General features: G+C 50.7%; 1 protein-coding gene across 1 annotated transcript; it reads right to left on the bottom strand.

Annotated features, from left to right (window-relative positions):
• Positions 1 to 14,733: 14,733 nt before the first annotated feature.
• LOC137145841 (class I histocompatibility antigen, F10 alpha chain-like) lies at positions 14,734 to 22,467 on the bottom strand. The gene is made up of 7 exons (XM_067536782.1): positions 22,305 to 22,467; positions 19,790 to 20,050; positions 18,718 to 18,993; positions 16,646 to 16,924; positions 16,071 to 16,187; positions 15,694 to 15,726; positions 14,734 to 15,122 (listed from the first exon to the last, which is right to left on the bottom strand). The coding sequence occupies exons 1-7, from the start codon at positions 22,363 to 22,365 to the stop codon at positions 15,049 to 15,051; spliced, it is 1,101 nt and encodes a 366-aa protein (XP_067392883.1). The 5' UTR covers positions 22,366 to 22,467; the 3' UTR covers positions 14,734 to 15,048.
• Positions 22,468 to 22,727: the final 260 nt, after the last annotated feature.

Here is a 22,727-nt window from a genome sequence, read left to right as displayed (position 1 = left end):
CAATGCCCAGGTTTCACAGAAGCTGTTACTCGCTTTTTACTGATTTTCACTCCAATTTTGGCTAATTCAGATACATGAAAATACTGATTATGTTAAGAAAATCCAACCTGTGACATTACATAGATGTGTTTATGTTCATAATACACTAGTCTAAGTGTAAACACGGGGTTGTCTTTTAACGTAAGGCAATGGGGAGTAAAGTACAAACACACACACACTGTTAATGTGCAGTTCATGAAATAAACCAGAGCATTAAACTCCTCTGACTTTCAATACTCAGACTTGTCCCTATTTCTTGCTTTTTTCTGTCCTCCTGTGCCCCAGTATTAACCTTGATAATGACCCAGAAAACTGGACAGTTAATATTTGGCACTGATTTTTACTCATTTTAAAATGTTTTGTAATAAACACTGATAAATTCCAAGGAAAATTTAAACAAAATAAACTCTGAAAACAAAGGTCTTGGGGTGCATACGTGTGGCTCTTCCCAGGAATTAAACAGGCCAGTCCTGCAGGGATGTGGGGCTGTCAGTGGGTCACACAAGCAGCCCCCTTTTTGTGCCAGAGGCAGGGGACAATCACAACCCTCCCACCCTGCAGTGGAAGCAGCTCCCAGAGGGTGTCTGCCATAAGACGAGGCCTGGGGCAGTGAGATGGCCAAGGCGGACAGGCTGGGAAAGAGCATGGGACGCTAGTTTGCTCCTGGAAATTTAAGTTGCTTTCTTTTGTTTCCACCTTAGCTGAGCCCGCTGCCCCCTCCCTTTCCGCCCCCAGCTGTGCGGCTGCCCAGCACTGCCGGAGCAGGGGCACCAGGGGTAACCGGAGCTCACCCATTTCTCTCTGGGGAACATGGAGTTTAGCTGAGGTTAGGTTACCCACCCACTGCTGTTTTTACCACGACACCACTGCCCAGGAGGGTCACTGGCCAATGCCTCCTCTGCTCCCATAGGGCAGGCCGGCTCCTCGCCCTGTGTTCAGCGACCCTGGTTTGACATCATCCCTAAGGGAGGGGGAGGGGCGTTCTTGGGCAGCATGTTGAGATTTCTGGCAGACCCCCAAAGAATGATGGGCTAAGGGGGGCTAAGGCCCATGGAGGAGAACAAGTGGCTGGACTGCAGAGTCGTAGATTTCAAGGCCAGAAGGAATCATTCTGTATCTGTATTAGGGTAGCGCCTAGGAGCCTCCCTCATGGCCCAGGACCCGGCTGCGCCAGGTGCTGTACAAACGCAGAATTAAGAGACGGTCCTGGCCCAAAGGAGCTCCTGCACAGCCGACCCATGGGGTCCCCGAGCCCAGCTGGAGCGTGGGTCTCAACCAGGGGTACATATACTCCTGGGGGTATGCAGAGGTCTTCCAGAGGGGACTAGATATTTGCCTAGTTTTACATCCGGCTACATAAGAAGCACTGGCGCAGTCAGTACAAAGCACAGTTTCACACGGTGCCGCGTTCACACTGCTCTCTGTGCTAGACACACAATGCACATCCACCATTTACACTGCAGCTGATGTATTGGATAGTTCTAGGGTAGGAAGGAGAAAGCCGGCCACGTTTCAGGAGCCGTGACACTTCCGTGTTTTTCTATCTGGTTTTGGAAGCAAGCCCGTGTTAAGTGAGCTGGAACTTGGGGTACACACGGCAAATCGGCTCCTGAGCGGGGCACCGTAGTCTGGAAAGGCTGAGATCCGCTGTGTTAGAGCAAGACCTTCTGTCCGTTACGGTGACACCCCCAGCCGGGGGTCACCCTGCAGCCCCCGCCTCACCTCGTACTCACCGTCAGCTGCAGCTGGTCCCAGGATTGCCCCACAGAGCACCAGGAGCAGCCCCCACGCCATGGGGTGACCGGACAGCAGGTGTGAACAATGGGGTGTGGGGCGATAGGGCCTGTGTAAGACAAAGCCCCGCAGATCAGGACTATCCCGAGGACATCCGGAGGTCTGGTCACCCCACCCGGGGGGCTCAGGGCAGCTGGGCCGGGGGAGCCTGGCAGCTCCAGAGCAGACGGACCCAATGTGACTTTCACTTTCCAAAGTGCTGCAGGTGTCTGTGCCTGGCCTCCAATCCGGACGCAGGCAGAGGACGTTCGTCATCAGTATCTGGGCAGAACCGGCTCGGCGAGGTTAAGGCACCAGGCTGGAGGAGGGATGCAAGGGGCCATTGGCAGAGCTGCAGGGCCTGGCTGCTGAGAACAAAGTGCCGCGTTCGTCTCTGTGTCGGATCACTCCGGCCTTTACTCCGGCCTTTGACGCCAGGCCGACCAGCCTGTGATTGCGGGATCTGCTCCGGAGCCTTTCTGCAAACTCCGCTTCACATTCGCTACGCTCCAGTTCTCTGCTCCAGGCGCTGATAGAAGAGGTCCCGTGCCAGAGTGAGTCACTCCGCAACTTCACATCTGGGTCCTGCAGATCTATCGGGTGAATCCCACCGATACCAGAGAGACTCCATCGTCGGGGTCACACCGTCTGTCCTGGGCGACTTCTGACAGGGGCTGTCAGTTAATCGCAGTTAACGCCAGCGATGAACTCAACACGCAGTAATTCGATTTAAACAAGGAATGGTGATTAATCGCAGTTGGAGTCGCGCTGCTAACAATAACAGAACAGCGATTGAAATCCGTTATACATATTGCACGTTTTCCTACATTTCCAAATACCTTTATGTCAGTTACGACACAGAATAAAGAGTGCACGGCATTCCCTTTCTATTGTTTGTGTTACATAACATTTTGTACAGACAGAGCAGGAACCGGAGACGCGGGGTCTCGGTGTTTGCAGAGCGGAGTGTTTTCACACCTCTCCCGGGACAGAGAAGGTCACCGGTGGCACCCAGGGAAACCCTCCGTCTGAAATCTCAGCCCCGCTGCCACTGGCCAGTCCCAGCAAGGAACTGTCCCCAGCACTGACTCCAGGTAGAGAAACTGAGGCACAAGGAACTCCTGCTGCCGGCACCAGCTCTGCCGAACAAACCCGGAGCAGCGCAGCCCTTCCTCGCAGGCAGCTCAGGCCGGACGCTCACGTGCGGGGTTGTGAGCAGAGGCTTCGCGTCAGACAAACTCCGGCGGCGGGGCAGGAATCGTGTCAGCCCATTGCTGATGTCACGTGGGTCTGTTATATCCCGCGAGGTGTGTGTGTGTGTGTGTGCACAGAACGTGGAGCATTTAGGTGCACGGAAAGTCTGGGGTAGGAGGGCAGAGCGGGGGGAGGAGGTACTGCTCCCGTGCCCCATAGCCAGGCGTGCCCCTGATTCGGTGTGACACCCCATGGTGACTTTCCCCATAACATCACCACAATATAAACACTGCCAGAGGCACCAGCCAGCCACTAAAGCCGCCCCACGTACCCGGCCGGCTGCGGCCCAGACCGGAGCGTGGCTGCTACCGAAACGTGTCACAACGAGCGGGTCCAGACACCTGCCGAGGTTCTCCGAGCACAGCTTTGCTGGCAGCCAGGTGAACCGATCGGCCGCGGAGAAGCCGCTTCTTGCGCGGACTCCCCATGCGGGAGCGACAGAGGCTCCCGGGCCGTCCTAGACACGAGCTGCCCGGAGAGCAGCAAAGGTTAAACACAGCCCCCCCTGTTTTAAGCCACTAACCCTGCCACCCTCCCAGAGCAGGACTAGAACCCTGGAACCCTGATGCTCAGCAAAGGGGAACATAACTACAAGCTGGAGCTCCGTAACAGGGCCAGGAGGTGGTGGTGTTGTGCTGAGAACTGGAACTTCAGGTCCAAATAGCTTTATCCCCACCCTGCTGTCCATGGGCACAATTTATCCCTGGTGCATATTCAGCTGGCTGGTGCGAGGCAGCAGGGAGGGGGGAGACCTGGCTAGATGGGCCTGTTGGGCTGGGCTATAATGTGGGGATGGGGGCGGATACCAGGCCAGACGGGTGTATCGGTCTGACACAGGGAGGCCAGGGACAGCAGGTAAAACAGGCCAATCGGTCTGATCCAGCATGACAGGGATGGGTCCCAGGTCACATTGGGGCGCTTGGGACAGGGCTGGAAATTCAGCCCAGCGCTCCCGGATTACAGTCCAGTGCCTTAGTTGCAATTCAACTTTCCTCTTGGGATCTCCCGGAAAGGTGGGATGAAATTAACAAAGGGAGCCCCAAGGCTGGGGGGGTCTGTGAGAACAGGGATCCCCTCCCCAGGAGAAGGGCAGGGGCCAAAGGTCTGGGTGGTCTGTAATCTGGGGGATTTTCTGCCTAAAAAAAGGGTTGGGGGGGGTCTGTGAGCCTGGGATACTCTGAACAGGGGAAGAGCAGGGAGCCCTCGTGCTGGGGGGAGTGCCTGTTAGTTGGGGAGATCCCCTCCCCAGTGGAAGGGCCAGAAGCTACTGGGCTCAGTGCTGACACCCCAACGTAGCCCAGTCATTTAAACACCCCCCGCCCAGAATCTCACCCAAGGCGCTGTGCGGCAGAAACACACAGACACTGCACAGGGATCCACCACCTCTGCTCTTTTACTTAGCACAGTGATGCCCGGCCTTGTCACACAGGAGAGTCACATACACCTGAGGGCAACCTTGTGTGGGCCAAACAGATTCGACATATTTCAGTAAGATCTACAGTCACCTGTGTAGAGGGTGTTAGCAGCTTTCACCACCAATCGAGTAGAACGTATAAGAAAATGGTAAACAGACGTGACACATGGCATGGCCTTTTGGGACCTGGAAAACGACCTTTTGGGGGTGTCTGAAAAATATAGTAAAACTGCCTGAAGAACCTTAACCACGAGATGTTGCAGACGCCTGAACAACAACTTAAGCACAACAAAGTGAATATGAAAGGTGCCACGGTAACAAGTTGTGGGTGACTTCTAAGAACAATCAAAAAGGGATGTCAAGGCTGCAGGTGCAGGGGATCTGGTCAGGGTGTGCTGCCTCCTTCCACCCTCTCCCTTTCCAATGACCCACTTGCAATAAGGAAATAGGCTGCTACTGCAACTGCAAGTGGTAATGAAAACACAGCGTCTAAGTATTGGCTGGTCTGGTTGTGGAGGGTAGGTGGGTGGAAGAGCCTTCTGAACTCCGAAGACCGACCTCACCCTGTACTGAAGGAAGGTGCAGAGCAGAAGACCCCCTCCAGAGCGGAGCCTTGACTGGCCGCCAAGATCCACCTGGAGATTGTAACACCACTTGGTGAGCTTTAGCTATACTGCTGTACTCATTGATCGCTTGTCTCATCCATTCTTAGTGATTGTACAACAATAGGTTAATAAACTGCACTCTCTAAATCGGACCGCTGTGCCGTGCTCTCCTGAAACCCGCTAACTCCTTTCTCAACCTAAGTCAGTGAGCTCTCAGGGGAGAGGAACTGACAGCTGACCTCAGGGAGCCCTCCGGATTGGGAAACTGAGGAAGGTTTTCCCTCAGGGAGCCTCCAGGGTTGGGGAAACTGGGGAAAACTACCTGAGCCTTTATTCAGTGAGCCCTCAGGGGAGGGAGTCTGATGGGTCTATTCAATTAGCTGGGAGGGGCGGGGAGGGAATTTGAATTGCAGGCGGTGAGCTCTCAGGGGAGGGAATCCAACCTGCTGACCCAAAGGCCAGGGAAACACCTGTATTGGTTTATATTTTAGTCTGTTTCTATGTGCAGTGCTGTCTATTTAAAAACAAACAAAGAAATCCGTGTATAGAACGTGTATTACAGAATTATAGAAAAGGGGTAAAAAACAGAATCCATTTTAAAATCACTAAAAAAAAAAAGAGGCTAAGCTGGACCAGAAATAGCAGGACAGCACCACTCAGGCATTTCCTCAGCCATGCCAGAGGGGAACAGTTCAGTGGCTACTGCTTCACATGTGCTCTGTAGCTGCTCTTTCACATACTGAGACTCAGAAGTTCAGTTCTGAGCACAATTTTTATTTTTACCCAAAATCTGGGTGAAAGCTCAGAGCTGAACTCCATCAGAGCAAGGAGACTCTTTTTTTGGGCAGGAAATTCCAGTTTGGGGTTCAACATGTCTAGGCCTGCCCATCTGCCTCACACAGGAGGTGTGATCCTGTTACCCAAATAACAAATATTACAGGATCTTATTAGGGGATAAGGCAACAAGCCACATTTATTGTGAGCACAGAAACTTCTGTAGATAGTGTTGGAAAAATATCCAAATGAGGTTCGTTTGCCCTGCACCAGGAAAAAAAATCCACGCAGGTAGTTGGGCAGTCTCCAAGTTTTATTTCTGCAGAGGTCGGACACTTCCCAACAAGTGGTCAGTGTGAGACCCCGAAGGCATGCTCTCTTGCATATTTATACAAACACAAACAAAGAAATTATATATGCATAAATTCTTAATGCTTATTGGTACACTCAAATTATTATTGTTATTACTATTAATGTTACACTTTATACTTCTTCTAACTATAAACATATGCATAACATAAAAATAAGGGCAAAAGGTTTCAACTTATCTATCAACATTGTCTAGACTATGTCTCAAGACTGCAAAAAACAAAAACTAAATTATAACTGACTCCTCGTTTCTTCTGTTAATCTTTCTCTCTGACCTTGGCAGGGATAAGCACCATAAACATATTGAAAAGGAGCGGGAGGGTGATTTCAACAGAAAGCAGAACACTAAAAACAACAAAATGGAGTAACTGTGGTCAAGCAAACAATTATTTTCTTTCAATCCCCCTTTGAGCCATACTGTATCACCAGTTTGGCTCACTAAAAAAACTTGATCTACCTTTTGTTTAAGCGCAACAATGTCAACCTGAGTCAACATTTGCAGGGCAGGGGCGCTGGGTTTTACAAATCTGGTAAAAGCAGAACACACAAAGGGCAAATTACCTAAGCATTAAAAAAAACAACATCCAACAATACAAATTACAACAAACAAAACACTAGAAAAAAACAAAGACTTAAGCCATTGCATATCTGGTAACCAAGCAGTCACCCAACCCCACAAATCAAATTTACCATCAGACTGCTTGATTTTTTTCTGCTAAATGGTGGAGATCAGCTAGACGTTTTTCAATCAATGAACTATGGTCTGATAAATTAAAGCAACACATCCCTTGGAATTCTTGGCATCCATGATTATGACGTAACAAAAGATAATCTATTGCAAGCCGATTTTGCAGGGTGGCATGGCGAACGTCTTGTAAATCCTCAGCCATGGCTTGAATCAAAGTGGAGGTTAAATTAATAGACTTTGCTAAGGCACATGCCACCTTGGATACTTCTTTGTAATTAATAACAGTAAGTCCTGGAACACCCACTAAGGATGTAGCTAGGGAAATGGCCTCAGCTTTAGAAAGCAAATTAACTGAATCATCACAATCAGGACCCAACTGCTGCAGGGTACACCGTAGGCGAGAGGGATAGAAACGATTAGGGGGCAACACTGCCAAGGCAGAAGTTACTCTGCCTATAGCACAGGGACCCCCAGTGGCGTTGGCAGGAACATAAGTGTAAGCAGTTAAACCACAAAATAAAAACCCCCCTTAAGTAAATAAAGGGAAGTGGTAAAATAGCTACTATAACTAACACTACTACATTCTAATTTTTAGTAGTGGTTACATTAACACACTTCTTAGTACAATTAACAAATTGAATACAGTCATGGGCTCGAGTTAAATTATGTAACTGAAAGGTGAGTCGATGGGCCTTGGTCCAGTGTGGCTGGGGCTTAAGAGTGGATCCCCATCGGGGTAGGTCTCCCACTACCCAGGTAGAATTGTTGTAGTTGGTTACTTGGGTATAGGCATGAATATGGGAAAAATTACAGGCTACCCCAATAAAACAAGTGGTCAAAGATGACCTTACATTATCTCCCCCCGTCATACAAAACGCAGTGGAATTTAAAGCAGTACGAGCCATTTCTACCCACCAATTGTTATGGGAAGGATGGATCTGGGGTTGATAAGGGGTATCTGGGGTGGAGTCCGGGGTGGAGCTCCCATGCCCTGTAATCAGCCAAAAATAACAAAGGGTGAAAACCAGAGGGGAGGCAAAGGTCTTAAAACCCTGGACTTTCACTATTTTTTCTATTTTCTAGCATAAAAATGAAATGTCAATAAGAAGCCCAGTGATTATACAAACAAAACAAAAAACTCAGTAGTATTTTAGCTCAATAAACACAGTTCAGTAAATAGAGCAATAGTTCATGCATTAGAGTCTGGCTGTCAGGTTAGCTTCAAAGGTGGTACTACAGCCGGGGTACTGTCATCATATACTGCTGGCTTCACTTGGGAATGGTGGATCCAGGAGGACTTTTCTGCAACCTTTACTGCTGTATGGGTAGTTAGCAGCACCTGGAATGGTCCTTCCCAAACTGGCGTTAGGGGACTGGAACATCTGGAAATCTTTATCCACACGCGGTCACCAGGTTGGTAAGGGTGCACCTCACAATCCAGGGAAACTGGCTGGAGTAGAGCTACTGCTTTCTGTAAGAGTAAAAAAAACGCTTATGCAAGGATTTCACATACTCATATAATTGGTGATCCCCTCCCATAAGAGTTCTAGTAAGAAACTGAAATTGTTTTGCCATTGCAGGGGGATGTCCAAACAACATTTCATATGGGCTAAGACCAATATCTTTCCTTGGCCTATTTCTTAATTGAAACAAAACAATAGGTAGGACCTGAGGCCACTTTAATTGTGATTCACGGCAAAGTTTTCCCAATAGGGTTTTTATTTCCCGGTTTACCCTTTCCACCTGTCCTGAACTTTGTGGATGGTATGGGGTGTGTAGTTTCCTGGTAATTCCAAAAGCTGCATACACCTCGTTCAGGGTTTCTTCAGTAAAATGACTGCCTTGGTCAGAGTTAACCATTTGAGGGAGCCCGAACCTAGGGATGATCTGCTTTAACAAAAAATTTCTTACAACAGTTGCAGTGGCACTTCTGGCAGGAGTAGCTTCAACCCAGTGGGTTAACTGATCAACATATTTGTAACCTTGACAGGCTGGCAAGGAAATAAAATCCAATTGCAAGTTTTCAAATGGTAAAACTGTCCATGGCTGGGCACCTTCTTTTAAATCTTTCCTGGATACTGCATTAAAGGCTTGGCAAGTGGGGCAGGATTGGGTTACCCTTTTTGCTACCTGATGGACTCCAGGAGCAAACCATGTACGCAGGATGGTATCTGCGATGGCTGCCGCCCCATAGTGCCCCTGGCTATGAATCTTCTGGCACATGGGTCTTAACAAAAGAAAAGGTAAAATGGGCTTACCTTGGGGAGTCCACCATAATCCCTCCTTTTCCACTGACTCATAAAGCCTTACCCACCGGGCTTTCTCTTCTGCAGTTATGGCATTTGATATTTCCTTCTCTTGTACTCCTGGCATGAACACTGGAGCAGACACACTCAGGGGCAGTGGCTGTAGAGCTGCTTCCTTGGCTGCGTAGCCGGCTTGTCTATTCCACAGGCTGATGTCATCTGTAGCATTGGTGTGAACTGCACAGTGCATGACTGCAATTTCTCTGGGTAACATAATGGCATTCAGCAAGTCTTCAACCTGTTTGGCATTAGCAATTTTACTCCCTGTAGAAGTGAGAAACCCTCGCTGCTTCCATAAGGCTCCTACAGCATGGCAAATTCCAAAGGCATATTTAGAGTCAGCGTAAATATTGACAGCTAAATTTTGCTTAACTCACACGCCTTAGCTAGTGCTACTAGCTCTGCTGCCTGGGCGCTGAGTGACGCTGGTAGTGGTTCCGCCCACAGCACTACGAATAGGGAGGTCACTGCTGCTCCGGTATATCGGTGACCCTCCCGCACAAATGAGGAGCCATCTGTAAATAAAATCTGATCTGAATTAAAAAGACGTACATCTGTTAAATCTGACCGTGGCTGCTCAACCACATCTACTACCTTGCAGCAATCATGGGGCTCTTCTATCAGGTCAGGTTCTGGTAATAGTGTCGCTGGATTTAATATGGAACACCGTTGAAGGGTGATGTTTTCTGCTGCTAGTAAAATCACTTCATACTGGGCAATTCGTTGGTGGGAGAATACTTGGGTCTTCTCTCGTGTCATAAGGGCTTCCACCTCATGAGGCACAAATACAGTCAAAGGATAGCCCAACACAAGATCTTTACTCTTGGTAATCATCTCAGCCGTGGCTGCAACAGCTCTTAAACAACCCACAGCTCCTTTGGCTACTGGATCTAGCTGGGCAGAGTAATAAGCTACCGGTTGTCTCCTGGAGCCGAAACTCTGGGTTAGGATTCCAGAGGCCACCCCCCCCTCGTTCGTGCACAAACAGCTGGAATGGCTTTCGGTAATCAGGGAGTCTCAAGGCTGGAGCTTTACTTAATTTCAGCTCAGCAGTCTCTTCAAGAGGCTCTGGGACAGAGGCTTTAGTTAACTCACAAGTTCCCCAAAAGCAGGAATCCAGGGTCTGCAAAATAACAACATGACTCGACAGGGACAGCAGTCACGATGGTGGCAGGATTGGGCACGACTGCATGTCATGGAATAACATAGGCATTTATTGCTCTTAAGTCCTGAACAAATCTGTACACAGGATTTCCTTGGTCATCTAGCTTAGATTTTTTAACTGGAAAAATTGGAGTGTTACAAGGTGAAATACAAGGCCTTAAAATTCCTTGTTCCAGGTAAGCATCAATTAAGGGCTCCAAGCCTTTCTCTGCCTCTCTAGAAATTGGGTATTGAGCCACAGCAGGTGGGGGTCCAGGTTTTACCTGTATAGTTACTGGCAGTGCTGATCGAAGGAGTCCAACATCAGTAGTATTCCATCCCCACAGGGAATCAGGCAGGCTCTGTAATTCTTTAGGCAAAGTTAGTTTCCTGTCTCCAGCACTACATACCATCACAAAATTCTCCAACTCGTCTAGGGGCATATCTAATTCCACAGCACCAGAGGAATCACAATGCAAAGTGGCCTTCAGTTTACACAGCAAATCCCTCCCCAACCAATTAACTGGAGAGGAATCGGTCAACAAAAACTGATGTTCCACAATTAAAGGTCCCACAGTAACTAATGCTGGCGCAGTCTTAGGAACTTGCATAACTGTTCCCCCCTTTTTATAACACACAGGTATATTTAAACAACACAAATTATCATCACATGCACTTTCAGCATCCTGAAGCTCAAGGTTTTCCTTTAAACGTCATTGTGAATAAGAGTATCCCTGGTCAGGCACAGTTGGCTGCCCGCCAGAGGGAGGTGGAAGAGGAGGTGGGGGTACTCCTTGCTGGTATGATGAGCTGTATGGAGCTGGCATGGCATAGGCATAGGCATTAGCTTCCGAAGCTAGGCGAGTTGGACAATCTCGCTTAAAATGTCCTGGCAGCTTGCACCAAAAACATACTGGCGTTTCTCTTGTATTTGCAGCTTGCCCCCCCACTCTTCCTCTTGCTCTGCCTCTGCCTCTGCCTCTAAGAAAATATCCTCCTCTCCCTCTCTGGGTCAACATTGCATTTTGCATGGTCACAGCTAACAGCTTGAGCTCATCCTGTTTTCTCTTCCCTTCTTTCAATTGTTCCTTTACCTTTCGTCCTTCAAACACATATGACGGATTATGTGTTAGGACAATAGTCCGGAATTTTCTGATAACTGTAACAGGGTCTTGCCGAAAGGAGGGGGTGTTTTTTGCCAAATAATCAGATCCCCAGGGGAAAAGGGGTGTGTACCCTCAGCGAGCTCTGTGTGTGCCCATCGGGTATATATTGCAGGCGCAATGGGGCAACGGTGGAGGTGGTGGTGGTGGTGTACTCTCCAGATTTCTCAGCCCTGAACTTGCATTCTGTGCGGATATAGCCGGGGCTTGGCAGGGGAGGGGAGTCACCATTCCTTCTACTACTTCGTTTTTTCCTCCCAGCCTTCTCTTCCCCGCCTGCTTCATCTTCACTGATACTGCTGCAGCTGCTGTTGTCCTTATCTAAATCTCGCTTTCTCCCACGGCCGCTTTCCTTGCCTAAGTCTCTACACTCCTCTGCCTGAAGCGGAGCGGAGACAAGAAGGGAGGGAGTGGCTGTCCCTCCTGCGGCAGGTCTGCTATCTTGTGCTGGAGTTGGTTGAACTATAGCTGGTAGGGAGGCATTAGGGGGTAAAAGGGGATACAAAGACTCAAGTGGTTCCTCCTGTCGGCTTTTCAATAACAAAGAACTTGGAATATAAGGGGGTAAAGTTTCCCGCTTCACTGCAGGCATTGTCGTTACAGGGCAAGCTCCAGTAGAGAGATGTGCCCAGCAATACCAATAATCCATCTGCCTCGGGGCTTTTTCATCTAGCTTATGTCTTAGTTGTTGTAGCTTACAATAATCAAAGGTACCATAGGGGGGCCAAATTTGGGCATCCTTGTAATAATATTTCTGCCATTCTGTGTTTAGTTTCAGGACTCGAGTTTTCTTCATTCCTTTTAGTACCGGTAAATTACCCGCAGCCCATGCTGCTAACACCGTCCCTAAGGGACTGTCCTCGGGGATTTTTTTACTTCCTCCGAGCCCCATTTCCCGTCCACCACTATCACTCCACACACACACACCCACACACTCTCTGTGTCAACACAGCCTCGGCTTTTGTCCTCTTAAGGACAGGTCAGTGAACCTGATCCGAGCCCTTATCCTAGTACTTAAACTAGCACTTATTTCTCCCGTTCATACCTCGTGGACGACCTGTGCACAGAACAATTGGGGATGCGCTTATCTCTTTAAAAAAACACACCTCCGGAGCATTTTGCAAAAACAAAGTGACAGAATAGAATAAGCTATGGTCTCTTTGCGGGAAAAGAAAAACAAAGTCTGCCAGAGAGACCAGAGAGGGACCCAATAATTGGTCCTAAACAAAACAGATAGAAAAGCTGAGGAGATTCCATGCACAAAAACCCTTGTGCCACCCAGAACTTCCGTGCTTAATAGCCCTTAGGCCCAGAGCGTGGCCACTGTCAAAGACAGTGCCCGTTTCGGAATCTCCTAAGAAAACCGGACAGACACAACACAAAACATACAGGTACCTGAATCTCTTGGAGACTGTGAGACTGCAAAGGGTCTCAACTGCTTTACAGCCTTCCCTCGAGTTCCAAACCCCGTCCAAAAGCCCTCTGGGTGAACTCACCCTATTGCCGGCTGGGGCGTTGGCTGGCGCAGGAACTCAGGGTCGGTTTGCAAGGCAATCCCACTTCTGACACCAGAATTGTTGGAAAAATATCCAAATGAGGTTCGTTTGCCCTGCACCAGGAAAAAAAATCCACGCAGGTAGTTGGGCAGTCTCCAAGTTTTATTTCTGCAGAGGTCGGACACTTCCCAACAAGTGGTCAGTGTGAGACCCTGAAGGCATGCTCTCTTGCATATTTATACAAACACAAACAAAGAAATTATATATGCATAAATTCTTAATGCTTATTGGTACACTCAAATTATTATTGTTATTACTATTAATGTTACACTTTATACTTCTTCTAACTATAAACATATGCATAACATAAAAATAAGGGCAAAAGGTTTCAACTTATCTATCAACATTGTCTAGACTATGTCTCAAGACTGCAAAAAACAAAAACTAAATTATAACTGACTCCTCGTTTCTTCTGTTAATCTTTCTCTCTGACCTTGGCAGGGATAAGCACCATAAACATATTGAAAAGGAGCGGGAGGGTGATTTCAACAGAAAGCAGAACACTAAAAACAACAAAATGGAGTAACTGTGGTCAAGCAAACAATTATTTTCTTTCAATAGTATCAAAGAAAATAAAAGTATCAACACTGAAATAATATCAATATTGTGCTTTTAAAGAAACAGTATCAATAATGCAACCACTATGGAAACAGTATTAACATTGTATTAATTTTACAGAGATTTTGTTTGATAAAATATTCTTTTTTGACACGTTTCAATGGATATTTTCATTCATATTCACATACACACTGACACACACACACAGACAGGCAGACAGACAAACATACATAAAGGTCCCACAGATGTTCTAGTTACCAGCCTCTTGGTGCTTGTGGTAGTCACTGGCCAGGTGACTAGAGCACAAGGGTGAGGAGCAAGGTCCTGCCGATGCGCACCGGTACTCCTGGCTGATGTGATGATGTTGTAGACCTGAACCTCCAGCCTTCATCTTTCTGTCCCATTTTATAGGGAAGAGATCCCATGTCAGTCTATGGGGTTTCCTCTGTCCTGCTGCAACTGCCCTTGGTGTGATTTTCAATCACCCACATTGTTGCAAGCCTGATTAGATTTTGTCCTTTGAAGTGGGCTGGCTCCAAAGTTACCAGGGTGGCTCCTCTTCGGCCATTTGATCATCTTCTCTCCTTTCTTCTTTCCTCAAGCGTTTTGGGTGAGGCTGGTGTTTTCTTCATGTCTGTTTCGATATCCCTCACTCAGACCAATTGTTTAATCACTCTATTTGTCTACACCCAACTCAATTGCTCGGCCATTCACACTCCAATCACTCAGTGCACACTCCTAGCTTACATGTTATTTTTAAGGCACACATTATTTTATATTTGACAGTGTTTTTCACAATTAGATAGATTTGTCACATTGCACAGTGTAGACTTAACATTAATAGGTAAAATGGCCAGTGGATGTAGTACAGACATTCACAAACACTCTTAAAATTATACAAATAGAACAGTAAGAGTCAGTTTGAGGTTTTAGCTTTTGATTTAGGATGAAGTGCCTTTTAGTAGAAAAAGGGGTGGTGGTGTTATGGCTCTGTTCTTACATACATTTTAAAAACAAGATTTTGGCCAACAATCCCACAATACCCCACTTACCCCGGTCTTTGCCTGTTTGTCTGACTCTGTGCCAGCTCCTGCTCCTGGAAAAGAGGAACTGCCCCGTCTTTGACACTGGCAGAGACGGGAGGGAGACTGGATTGTGCCAGACCTTTTGGAGCAAAGCTGAGGCAAAGCACGAGCTAGAGAAGGGCCGTCGGACCTGTCACTTGGGATGAACACGCTGCAGGAGAAAATGCAAAGCCTGCTATACAAGAGCCTAAGACCCAACACCAACAGCAGGAAATTGTTATAACAACCAAGCCAGAATCTCCCCCCCTCCAGAGCTGAAGGGAGTCAGAGGACAGAGATCTCCCAGGCAGCGGGCTCGGCAGCTGGGCAGGGTCTCTGCACCTAGCTCCGGGGTCCCATACGCTGGGTGTCTGATCCGGATGAAGAGCTGGAGGCAGAATCTTCTCCGGTCTTTGCTGCAGGGAGAGAAGACAATGGTTCAGAGGCGGCTTTAGCTGTGGGGGATCCCAGCTAGGGAAGGGGGATGGGAATTCTGCTCTGGGCTTCCCCCCACCATGCCCCCTAAAACCCCCAAACTGCGCTGTGCACAGAAACCCCTGGGCCTGACAATGGGACAATGGACACAGGACTCCAGGAGGGAGCATAACAAACCTACGCACTGTCTCCGGGAGCTCCAGGTACAGGCCTGCAGCCCCGTCACCAGAGCCACGCGAAGGGATGCCCAGTGCATGCTGGGACGCTCGCTGAGCTCCGCTCTGAGCGGTGACGTTGGGGTGCTATGTGGGGTTCCCTGGGTTTGAGTGAAGGCAGCACGTGTCAGAGAATCCCGGGGAGCCGGGGCAGGACGACAGCTGGTGACGGCCTCGCAGATTTCCACAGGCCGAGGAATTGTCAGACACAGAGTAACCAGCGATCGGGGCCCATCTCCAGTCACTGCTGGGGTCCCTTCTCCCCTCATGGGACCCCCTCTCCCCCCGCACCCACAATGCACTGGGGTGTCTGGGCCTGTGCCCAGGATTTACTCACTAGCTGCCGGAGTGTATCCACGTTTGGGGGTGCCTGAAACACAAGCAGAGAATGAGGATCAGTGCAGGGGAGCAAAATAACCCCTCCCCCACTGTGACCCCTCCCCCACCGTTCCTAGATACAGGGCTCCCCGTGACCACCACTGCATCTCGCCAAGCCCAGCCCGACCCAGTGCCTCCCCAGCATGGTACATGGCACCTGGCCAACGACAGAGCACAGTCTGCCCCCAGGAGTACCAGGCTATGGTGATCAGCCCCACCCCATGGCCATGGGCCTCCCTTGGGGGCAGTGGCAGGAGTCATTCCCCCTTGGGCTGGCTGGGCTGCCCCACTCCCCAGACCCCCCCACATCCCGGCTCCATGGGGACCAGCTCCTACCTGCTGATTTTCTTCTCCACAGGATGACGCTGGCCCCTACGGCTCCAAGCAGAACCAGCACGGACAGGACGATGGTGGCCAGAACCCCAGGGGACAGGGGGCCCTTCTTCCCAGGGGCTGTGGATGGAGAAGGGCACAGGTCACCGAGGGGAGCACCCGCTGGGGCCTTCCTCCTGGGGCAGCCACAGGCCTTTGACTTGAACGTCTCCCAAACACCCCTGCAGAGACCTGGCCTCCAGGAGAAGGGAAAAGCCAAGCCAAGAGGTGGACGGGGATTGGTCATGGAGGGCGGGCATTCTGCCAGGCACTGCCCGCCACAGAGCCATCAGTCCCTTCCCTTGTAACATCAGCCTGTGGAACTCACCGCCACATGATATCACCACAGCGAGGAATGTAATGAGATTCACTGAGGGATCGGCCATTTCTGTGGGTCACACGAATACCCAGACTAGCACAGCTCACACTGACGATGGGCAGGGATATTGACCCGTCTGCTGCAGGACCTCACGCCATCTCTGTGATTCCCACAGGGCTGTGCCCCCAATCCCGGGCCCTGCCAGTCACCCCCCCCTTACCCCAGGCGAGCGTGGGCTCTGACAGGCTGCTGTGCTCCACCCGGCAGGCATAGCGGTGCCTGTCCTCTTGCTGCGGGGAGATCTCCAGGGATGACTGCGTGTAGTAGGTGCCATCAGCATTGGGCAGGATCCCGCTGGAGTGCTTCTCCACCAGGATGTCTTCTCCATCCCGCACCCAGGAGACGTGGATGGGACGTGGGTAAAAGCCCCCGGCATGGCAGGAGAGGGTGACAGATCTGTCTGTAGAGTCTGTGTAGGAAACCGAGACCTCGGGGGGTACTGCAAGGAAGACACAGCATGTGAGCCACATGCCAGGGGCTGGGACCATTTAATGGACAAGAGGTAAAGGCCTCACAGCATGTCCCATAGACTTTTAAGTTCAGAAGGGACCATCATGATCATCTAGTCCAGTGTTTCTCAACAATTGGTCTGTGGACCGGCGCTGGTCCCTGAGATCTCCTTGACACAGTTTAGAAAAGCTGCAAGCTGGTCCAAAGCAGTCCCTGTTATCAAATAGGTTGAGAAACATTGATCTCGTCTGACCTCCTGCACATTGCAGACCACAGAACCTCACCCACCTGCTCCTGTCACAGACCCCGAACCTCTGCCTGAGTCACTGACACCCTCAAATCATGATGTAAAGACATCACATTACAGAGAATTCACCATTGACACGAGTTTAAACCTGCGTGTGACCCATGCCCCATGCTGCAGAGGGAGGTGAAAAGCCTCAAGTGTCTCTGCCAGTCTGACCCAGAGAAAAATTCCTTCCTGACCCCAAACATGGCGATCTGTTAGACCCTGAGCATGTGGGTGAGACCCAGCAGCCAGACACCGGGGAAAGAATTCTCCGTGTAACTCGGAGCCATCCCCATGGAGTGCCCAGCACCGGCCGTAGGGGAGATTTGCTGCTAACAGCTGCATTTGGGCCACATGCTAACGTTGGCAGCCCCGTCAGACCATCCCTCCTTCAACTGTCATGCTCAGGCGCGAAGCCAGGTACATTTTCTGCCCCGCGGCTCCCCTTGGACGGCTGTTCCAGAGCTTCACTCCTCTGAGAGTTGGAAACCTTCGCCTAATTTCGAGCCTAAACTCGTTGATGGCCCGTTTCTGTCCCTTTGTTCTAGTGCCCACACTGGCGCTGCACTTAAATCACTCCTCCCCCTCCCTGGGATTTATCCCTCTGATGTATTTATAGCAACCCTAGCGACCTCAGCCTTCCATCAGTCGGGCTAAACAAGCCACGGTCCATGAGTCTTCTCGCAGAAGGCAGGTTTTCCATTCCTCAGATCAGCCTAGTCACCCTTCTCTGCACCTCTTCCACTCTGAATTCAAGTACTCATATGAGTGTGGGATCTGGGCTGCACCTGTTTACACTGACATGTAAATGGAGCTAGTTACTCTGGTGTAAATTGCCTCTGCAGCGCCACTTAAACTGCTCTAATCCTTGCTCAAATCGGTGTAGCTGAACTCTGAGATTCCTGGGCCCGGGTCTCCTTCACTGCGTACTATCCTACGCTGTAACATGGCTACATCCAGGTAGGCTGTCACTGGACCATCCAAACACACGTGTGATTTAGGGGGCTGGATTTCCAAACGCCCCTCAGTGCCTAGCCCTGATGATTTCACAAGGAGTCAGGCACCTCCGTTTGGAAATCCCAGCAGTCGCTCTCTGCATCCTCAGGCGCCTAAATCCCTTTGTCACATGCCCTGAGGCCCTGTCACATTCCATGTCTCTGCCCTCCACTGCTGAGGTGCCAGCGCTGGCAAAAGAAGCTCAAAACAAGTTTTTTCTTCGTATAATGACAACGTGCAGCCCCTGCCCCGGCTCCTCCCGCCTCCTGCACACTCGCAAACGGCTGCGACCTTTATCGGCTCAGACATGCCAAAAATCAACTCTCAGCCCAGAGCTGGAACCTTTGAGCCTGAAAAGAGAAGGCTGAGGCAGCTGGAAGCCAGTCCAGTGCACTCTCCATTAAGCCACATCATCCCTTCCAGACACACCTGAGTCCATTTGGAGTCACTGTGCCCCGACGCCAACTCCCCATGACAGCTTCCTGCTGCTCACTCACCCTGCTGCTCCAGCACCGCCCTCCCCTGCTGCATCAGGCTCCGCAGGGTCCATAGGCACTCATGCTGCAGGTACTGCCGGACAAACTGAGTCCAGGCCTTGCCTTTCTCCCAGCTCTGCTTCTGGAGGAAGGCCGTCTGCATGGCTGCAATCCACGTCCCTGTCTGGTTGTCAAAGCTGATGAAGTCCCTCCCGTCGTAGGCGTACTGGAACCTCGGGTCTACAGGGACCTGACCCGTCAGTGCACAGCCCACGTGAACCTGCTCGGTGTGAATCCCTGCGGGGAAGGACAGAGCTCAGACCGTGCATTGAGATCAGAGAAATGTGTCTGTGGGGTGGGTGGGTTCAGTGGGGCGCTCGGCCGGACAGTGACACCGGCACTTTACCATCTCTGACCGTGTGGCAGGCCCCAATCTGAGCTAGCTAACAACCCCAGGAGGATGCTGATAAGCAGGAGGGCTCAGAACAGAACCACAAGAAGGTCTGAGGAGCTGGAATCCAGCCGGACATTTCCTGAGCTCCTGGAGTCTCTCCACCAGTGAACAGAAGAGTTGCCGTATGGGGGAGACCAAGGTCTGACAGTGGCCAACACCAGAGATTCAGGGCAGTGTAGTGAACAGGGCAATTTTGGGGTGACCCACCACTGTCTTCCCCTCCTGGGTACTGGCACTCAGAAGTTTAGTGTCACCCCAGGCATGGCGTTGCGTCCCTGATGGCCACTGATGGGCCTATCCTCCAGGAACTTCTCCAGTTCTTTTTTGTTGATTTTATGTTGGGGAAGTTGAAAGGAAGAACTTTCAAGGCTGTCCGACTCCCTGCCTGGGATACTACTGAGATGAAATCTCAGAAAAATTTTCTTCCCATGGAAACCTCCCATTTTGGAATTTTCCCTCCAAACAGGAATGAAAACACTTCCAGGAATACCAAATTTTCTGTGGGAAGAAAACTCCATTTTCCAGCCAGCTCTGGTTTGGGTAGCACCTAGATCACCATGGCCCCAATCCCTGATGGGATTGATTCTGAGCGGGCAGCTCTCTCATGTCCCTTAATAATATTATCTCTCAGACACTCACCGCCCGTCTGGTTGTGCAGCTTCATCCACCTCCTGGTATGGAGTTTAGAGTCCTCCTCATACCCCCAAAACTCCTGGGTCTTTTCCTGGAGATACTCAATACCCAGAGCCTGTGCTGCCCACTGCTGGGTGGGTCTGACCTCTCGCGTGTCGCTGCTGTAGTACACGATCTTCACGTCATCCAGCTTGGCGATCATGAAGTAGTGATTGGTCCCCTCCTCGTCCATGACTGCTGTGACTAGCACGGCCAGGCTGTGGTGCCCTAAAGCAACAGGAGAGAGGTCGAGCTGCTCAGGGGACAGGAGGGTCACCCAGTGGGACAAGGAGAGACCTCTCACCCCCTGCCACGTCCCCCTGCCCTCACCCCATCCTGGGCGAGGAACGAGCTGGGATCTGTCAGTAACTCACATTGCACGGAGCCAAGGGAGAGCCAGGAATCACGATTCTCAGCCCCCACCTCTGAAAGCCAGTGGCTTGTTTAGGGGGGTCAGACATTGCTGGGGGTTCGCTGCCCCCTCAAGAGCTCCCCCCATGGACAAACGCCCTGAGGATGGGAGGGGTGGATGCACAAACTGCTTACAGCGGAATCTGGTGTGTGTGTGGCATGTGTGCATGTCTGTGGTGTGGGGTGTGGGTGTGTGATGTCTACCTGTGGGGTGTGTAATGCACTTTGTTATCAGTTTTGACTGACTTTTGACTGAACAATGCCCAGGTTTCACAGAAGCTGTTACTCGCTTTTTACTGATTTTCACCCCAATGTTGGCTAATTCAGGTACATGAAAATACTGATATGTTAAGAAAATCCAACCTGTGACATTACATAGATGTGTTTATGTTCATAATACACTAGTCTAAGTGTGAACACGGGGTTGTCTTTTAAGCTAAGGCAATGGAGAGGAAAGTACAAACACACACACACTGTTAATGTGCAGTTCTTGAAATAAACCAGAGCATTAAACTGCTCTGACTTTCAGTACTCAGACTTGTCCCTATTTCTTGCTTTTTTCTGTCCTCCTGTGCCCCAGTATTAACCCTGATAATGACCCAGAAAACCGGGCAGTTAATATTTGGCACTGATTTTTACTCATTTAAAAATATTTTGTAATAAACACTGATAAATTCCAAGGAACATTTAAAAATAAAATCTGAAAACAAAGGGTCTTGGGGTGCATGCGTGTGGCTCTTCCCAAGAATTAAACAGGCCAGTCCTGCAGGGATGTGGGGCTGTCAGTGGGTCACACAAGCAGCCCCCTTTTTGTGCCAGAGGCAGGGGACCCTCCCACCCTGCAGGAGAAGCAGCTCCCAGAGGTTCCCAAAGGGTGTCTGCCCGAGGACAAGCCCTGGGGCGGTGAGATGGCCAAGGCAGACAGGCTGGGAAAGAGCATGGGACGCTAGTTTGCTCCTGGAAATATAAGTTGCTTTCTTTTGTTTCCACCTTAGCTGAGCCCACTGTCCCCTCCCTTCCCGACCCCAGCTGGGCTGCTGCCCAGCGCTGCTGGAGCAGGGACACCAGGGGTAACCGGAGCTCACCCATTTCTCCCTGGGGAACACGGAGTTTAGCTGAGGTTAGGTTACTCACCCACTGTTGTTTTTACCCCAACACCACTGCCCAGGAGGGTCGCTGGGCCAGTGCCTCCTCTGCTCCCATAGGGCGGGCCGGCTCCTCGCCCTGTGCTCAGCGACCCTGGTTTGACATCACCCCTAGGGGTGGAGCGGTGGTTCTTGGGCAGCATGTTGGAGATTTCTGGATGACCCCCCCAAAGAAGGATGGGAAGGTTTTGGGGGCTAAGGCCCATGGCAAAGAACAAGAGGATAGGCTGGAGAGTCGTAGATTTCAAGGCCAGAAGGAATCATTCTGTATATGTATTAGGGTAGCACCTAGGAGCCTCCCTCATGGCCCAAGACCCAGCTGCGCCAGGTGCTGTACAAAGCCAGAACGAAGAGATGGTCCCGGCCCAAAGGAGCTCACACCCCAGAGCTCCTGCACAACAGCCCCGTGGGGTGCGACCCCGCTATCCCCGCATCCAGCTGGAGCGGTGGTTCTCAACCAGGGGTACATATACTCCTGGGGGTACGCAGAGGTCTTCCAGGGGGGACATCAACTCATCTAGTTATTTGCCTAGTTTTACATCCGGCTACATAAGAAGCACTGGCGCAGTCAGTACAAAGCACAGTTTCACACCGTGCGGTGTTCACACTGCTCTCTGTGCTAGACACCGCAATGCACATACACCATTTACACTGCAGCTGATGTATTGGATAGTTCTAGGGTACGAAGGAGAAAGCCGGCCACGTTTCAGGAGCCGTGACACTTCGGTGTTTTTCTGGCTGGTTTTGGAAGCAAGCCCGTGTTAAGTGAGCTGGAACTTGGGGTACACACGGCAAATCGGCTCCTGAGAGGGGCACCGTAGTCTGGAAAGGCTGAGAGCCGCTGTGTTAGAGCGAGACCTTCTGTCTGTTACGGTGACACCCCAGCCAGGGGTCACCCTGCAGCCCCCGCCCCACCTCGTACTCACCGTCAGCCGCAGCTGGTCCCAGGATTGCCCCGCAGAGCGCCAGGAGCAGCCCCCACGCCATGGGGTGACCGGACAGCAGGTGTGAACAATGGGGTGTGGGGCGATAGGGCCTGTGTAAGACAAAGCCCCGCAGATCAGGACTATCCCGAGGACATCCGGAGGTCTGGTCACCTCACCCGGGGGGCTCAGGGCAGCTGGGCCGGGGGAGCCTGACAGCCTCAGAGCAGACGGACCCAATGTGACTTTCACTTTCCAAAGTGCTGCAGATGCAGGTGTCTATGCCGGGCCTCCAATCAGGACGCAGGCAGAGGACGTTCGTCATCGGTATCTGGGCAGAACTGGCTACGCGAGGTTAAGGCACCAGGCTCGTGTCCTGGAGGATGGATGCAAAGGGCCATTGGCAGAGCTGCTGGGCCGGGCGGA

The sequence above is a fragment of the Emydura macquarii genome, unplaced genomic scaffold, assembly GCF_026122565.2.
Source record: "Emydura macquarii macquarii isolate MOO-44397 ecotype Brisbane River unplaced genomic scaffold, CSIRO-AGI_Emac_v2 contig_3661, whole genome shotgun sequence".
Lineage (NCBI taxonomy): Eukaryota > Metazoa > Chordata > Testudines > Chelidae > Emydura > Emydura macquarii.
The sequence above is the reverse complement of the archived record's forward strand: the minus strand, read 5'-3'. Positions and strand labels throughout refer to the sequence as shown.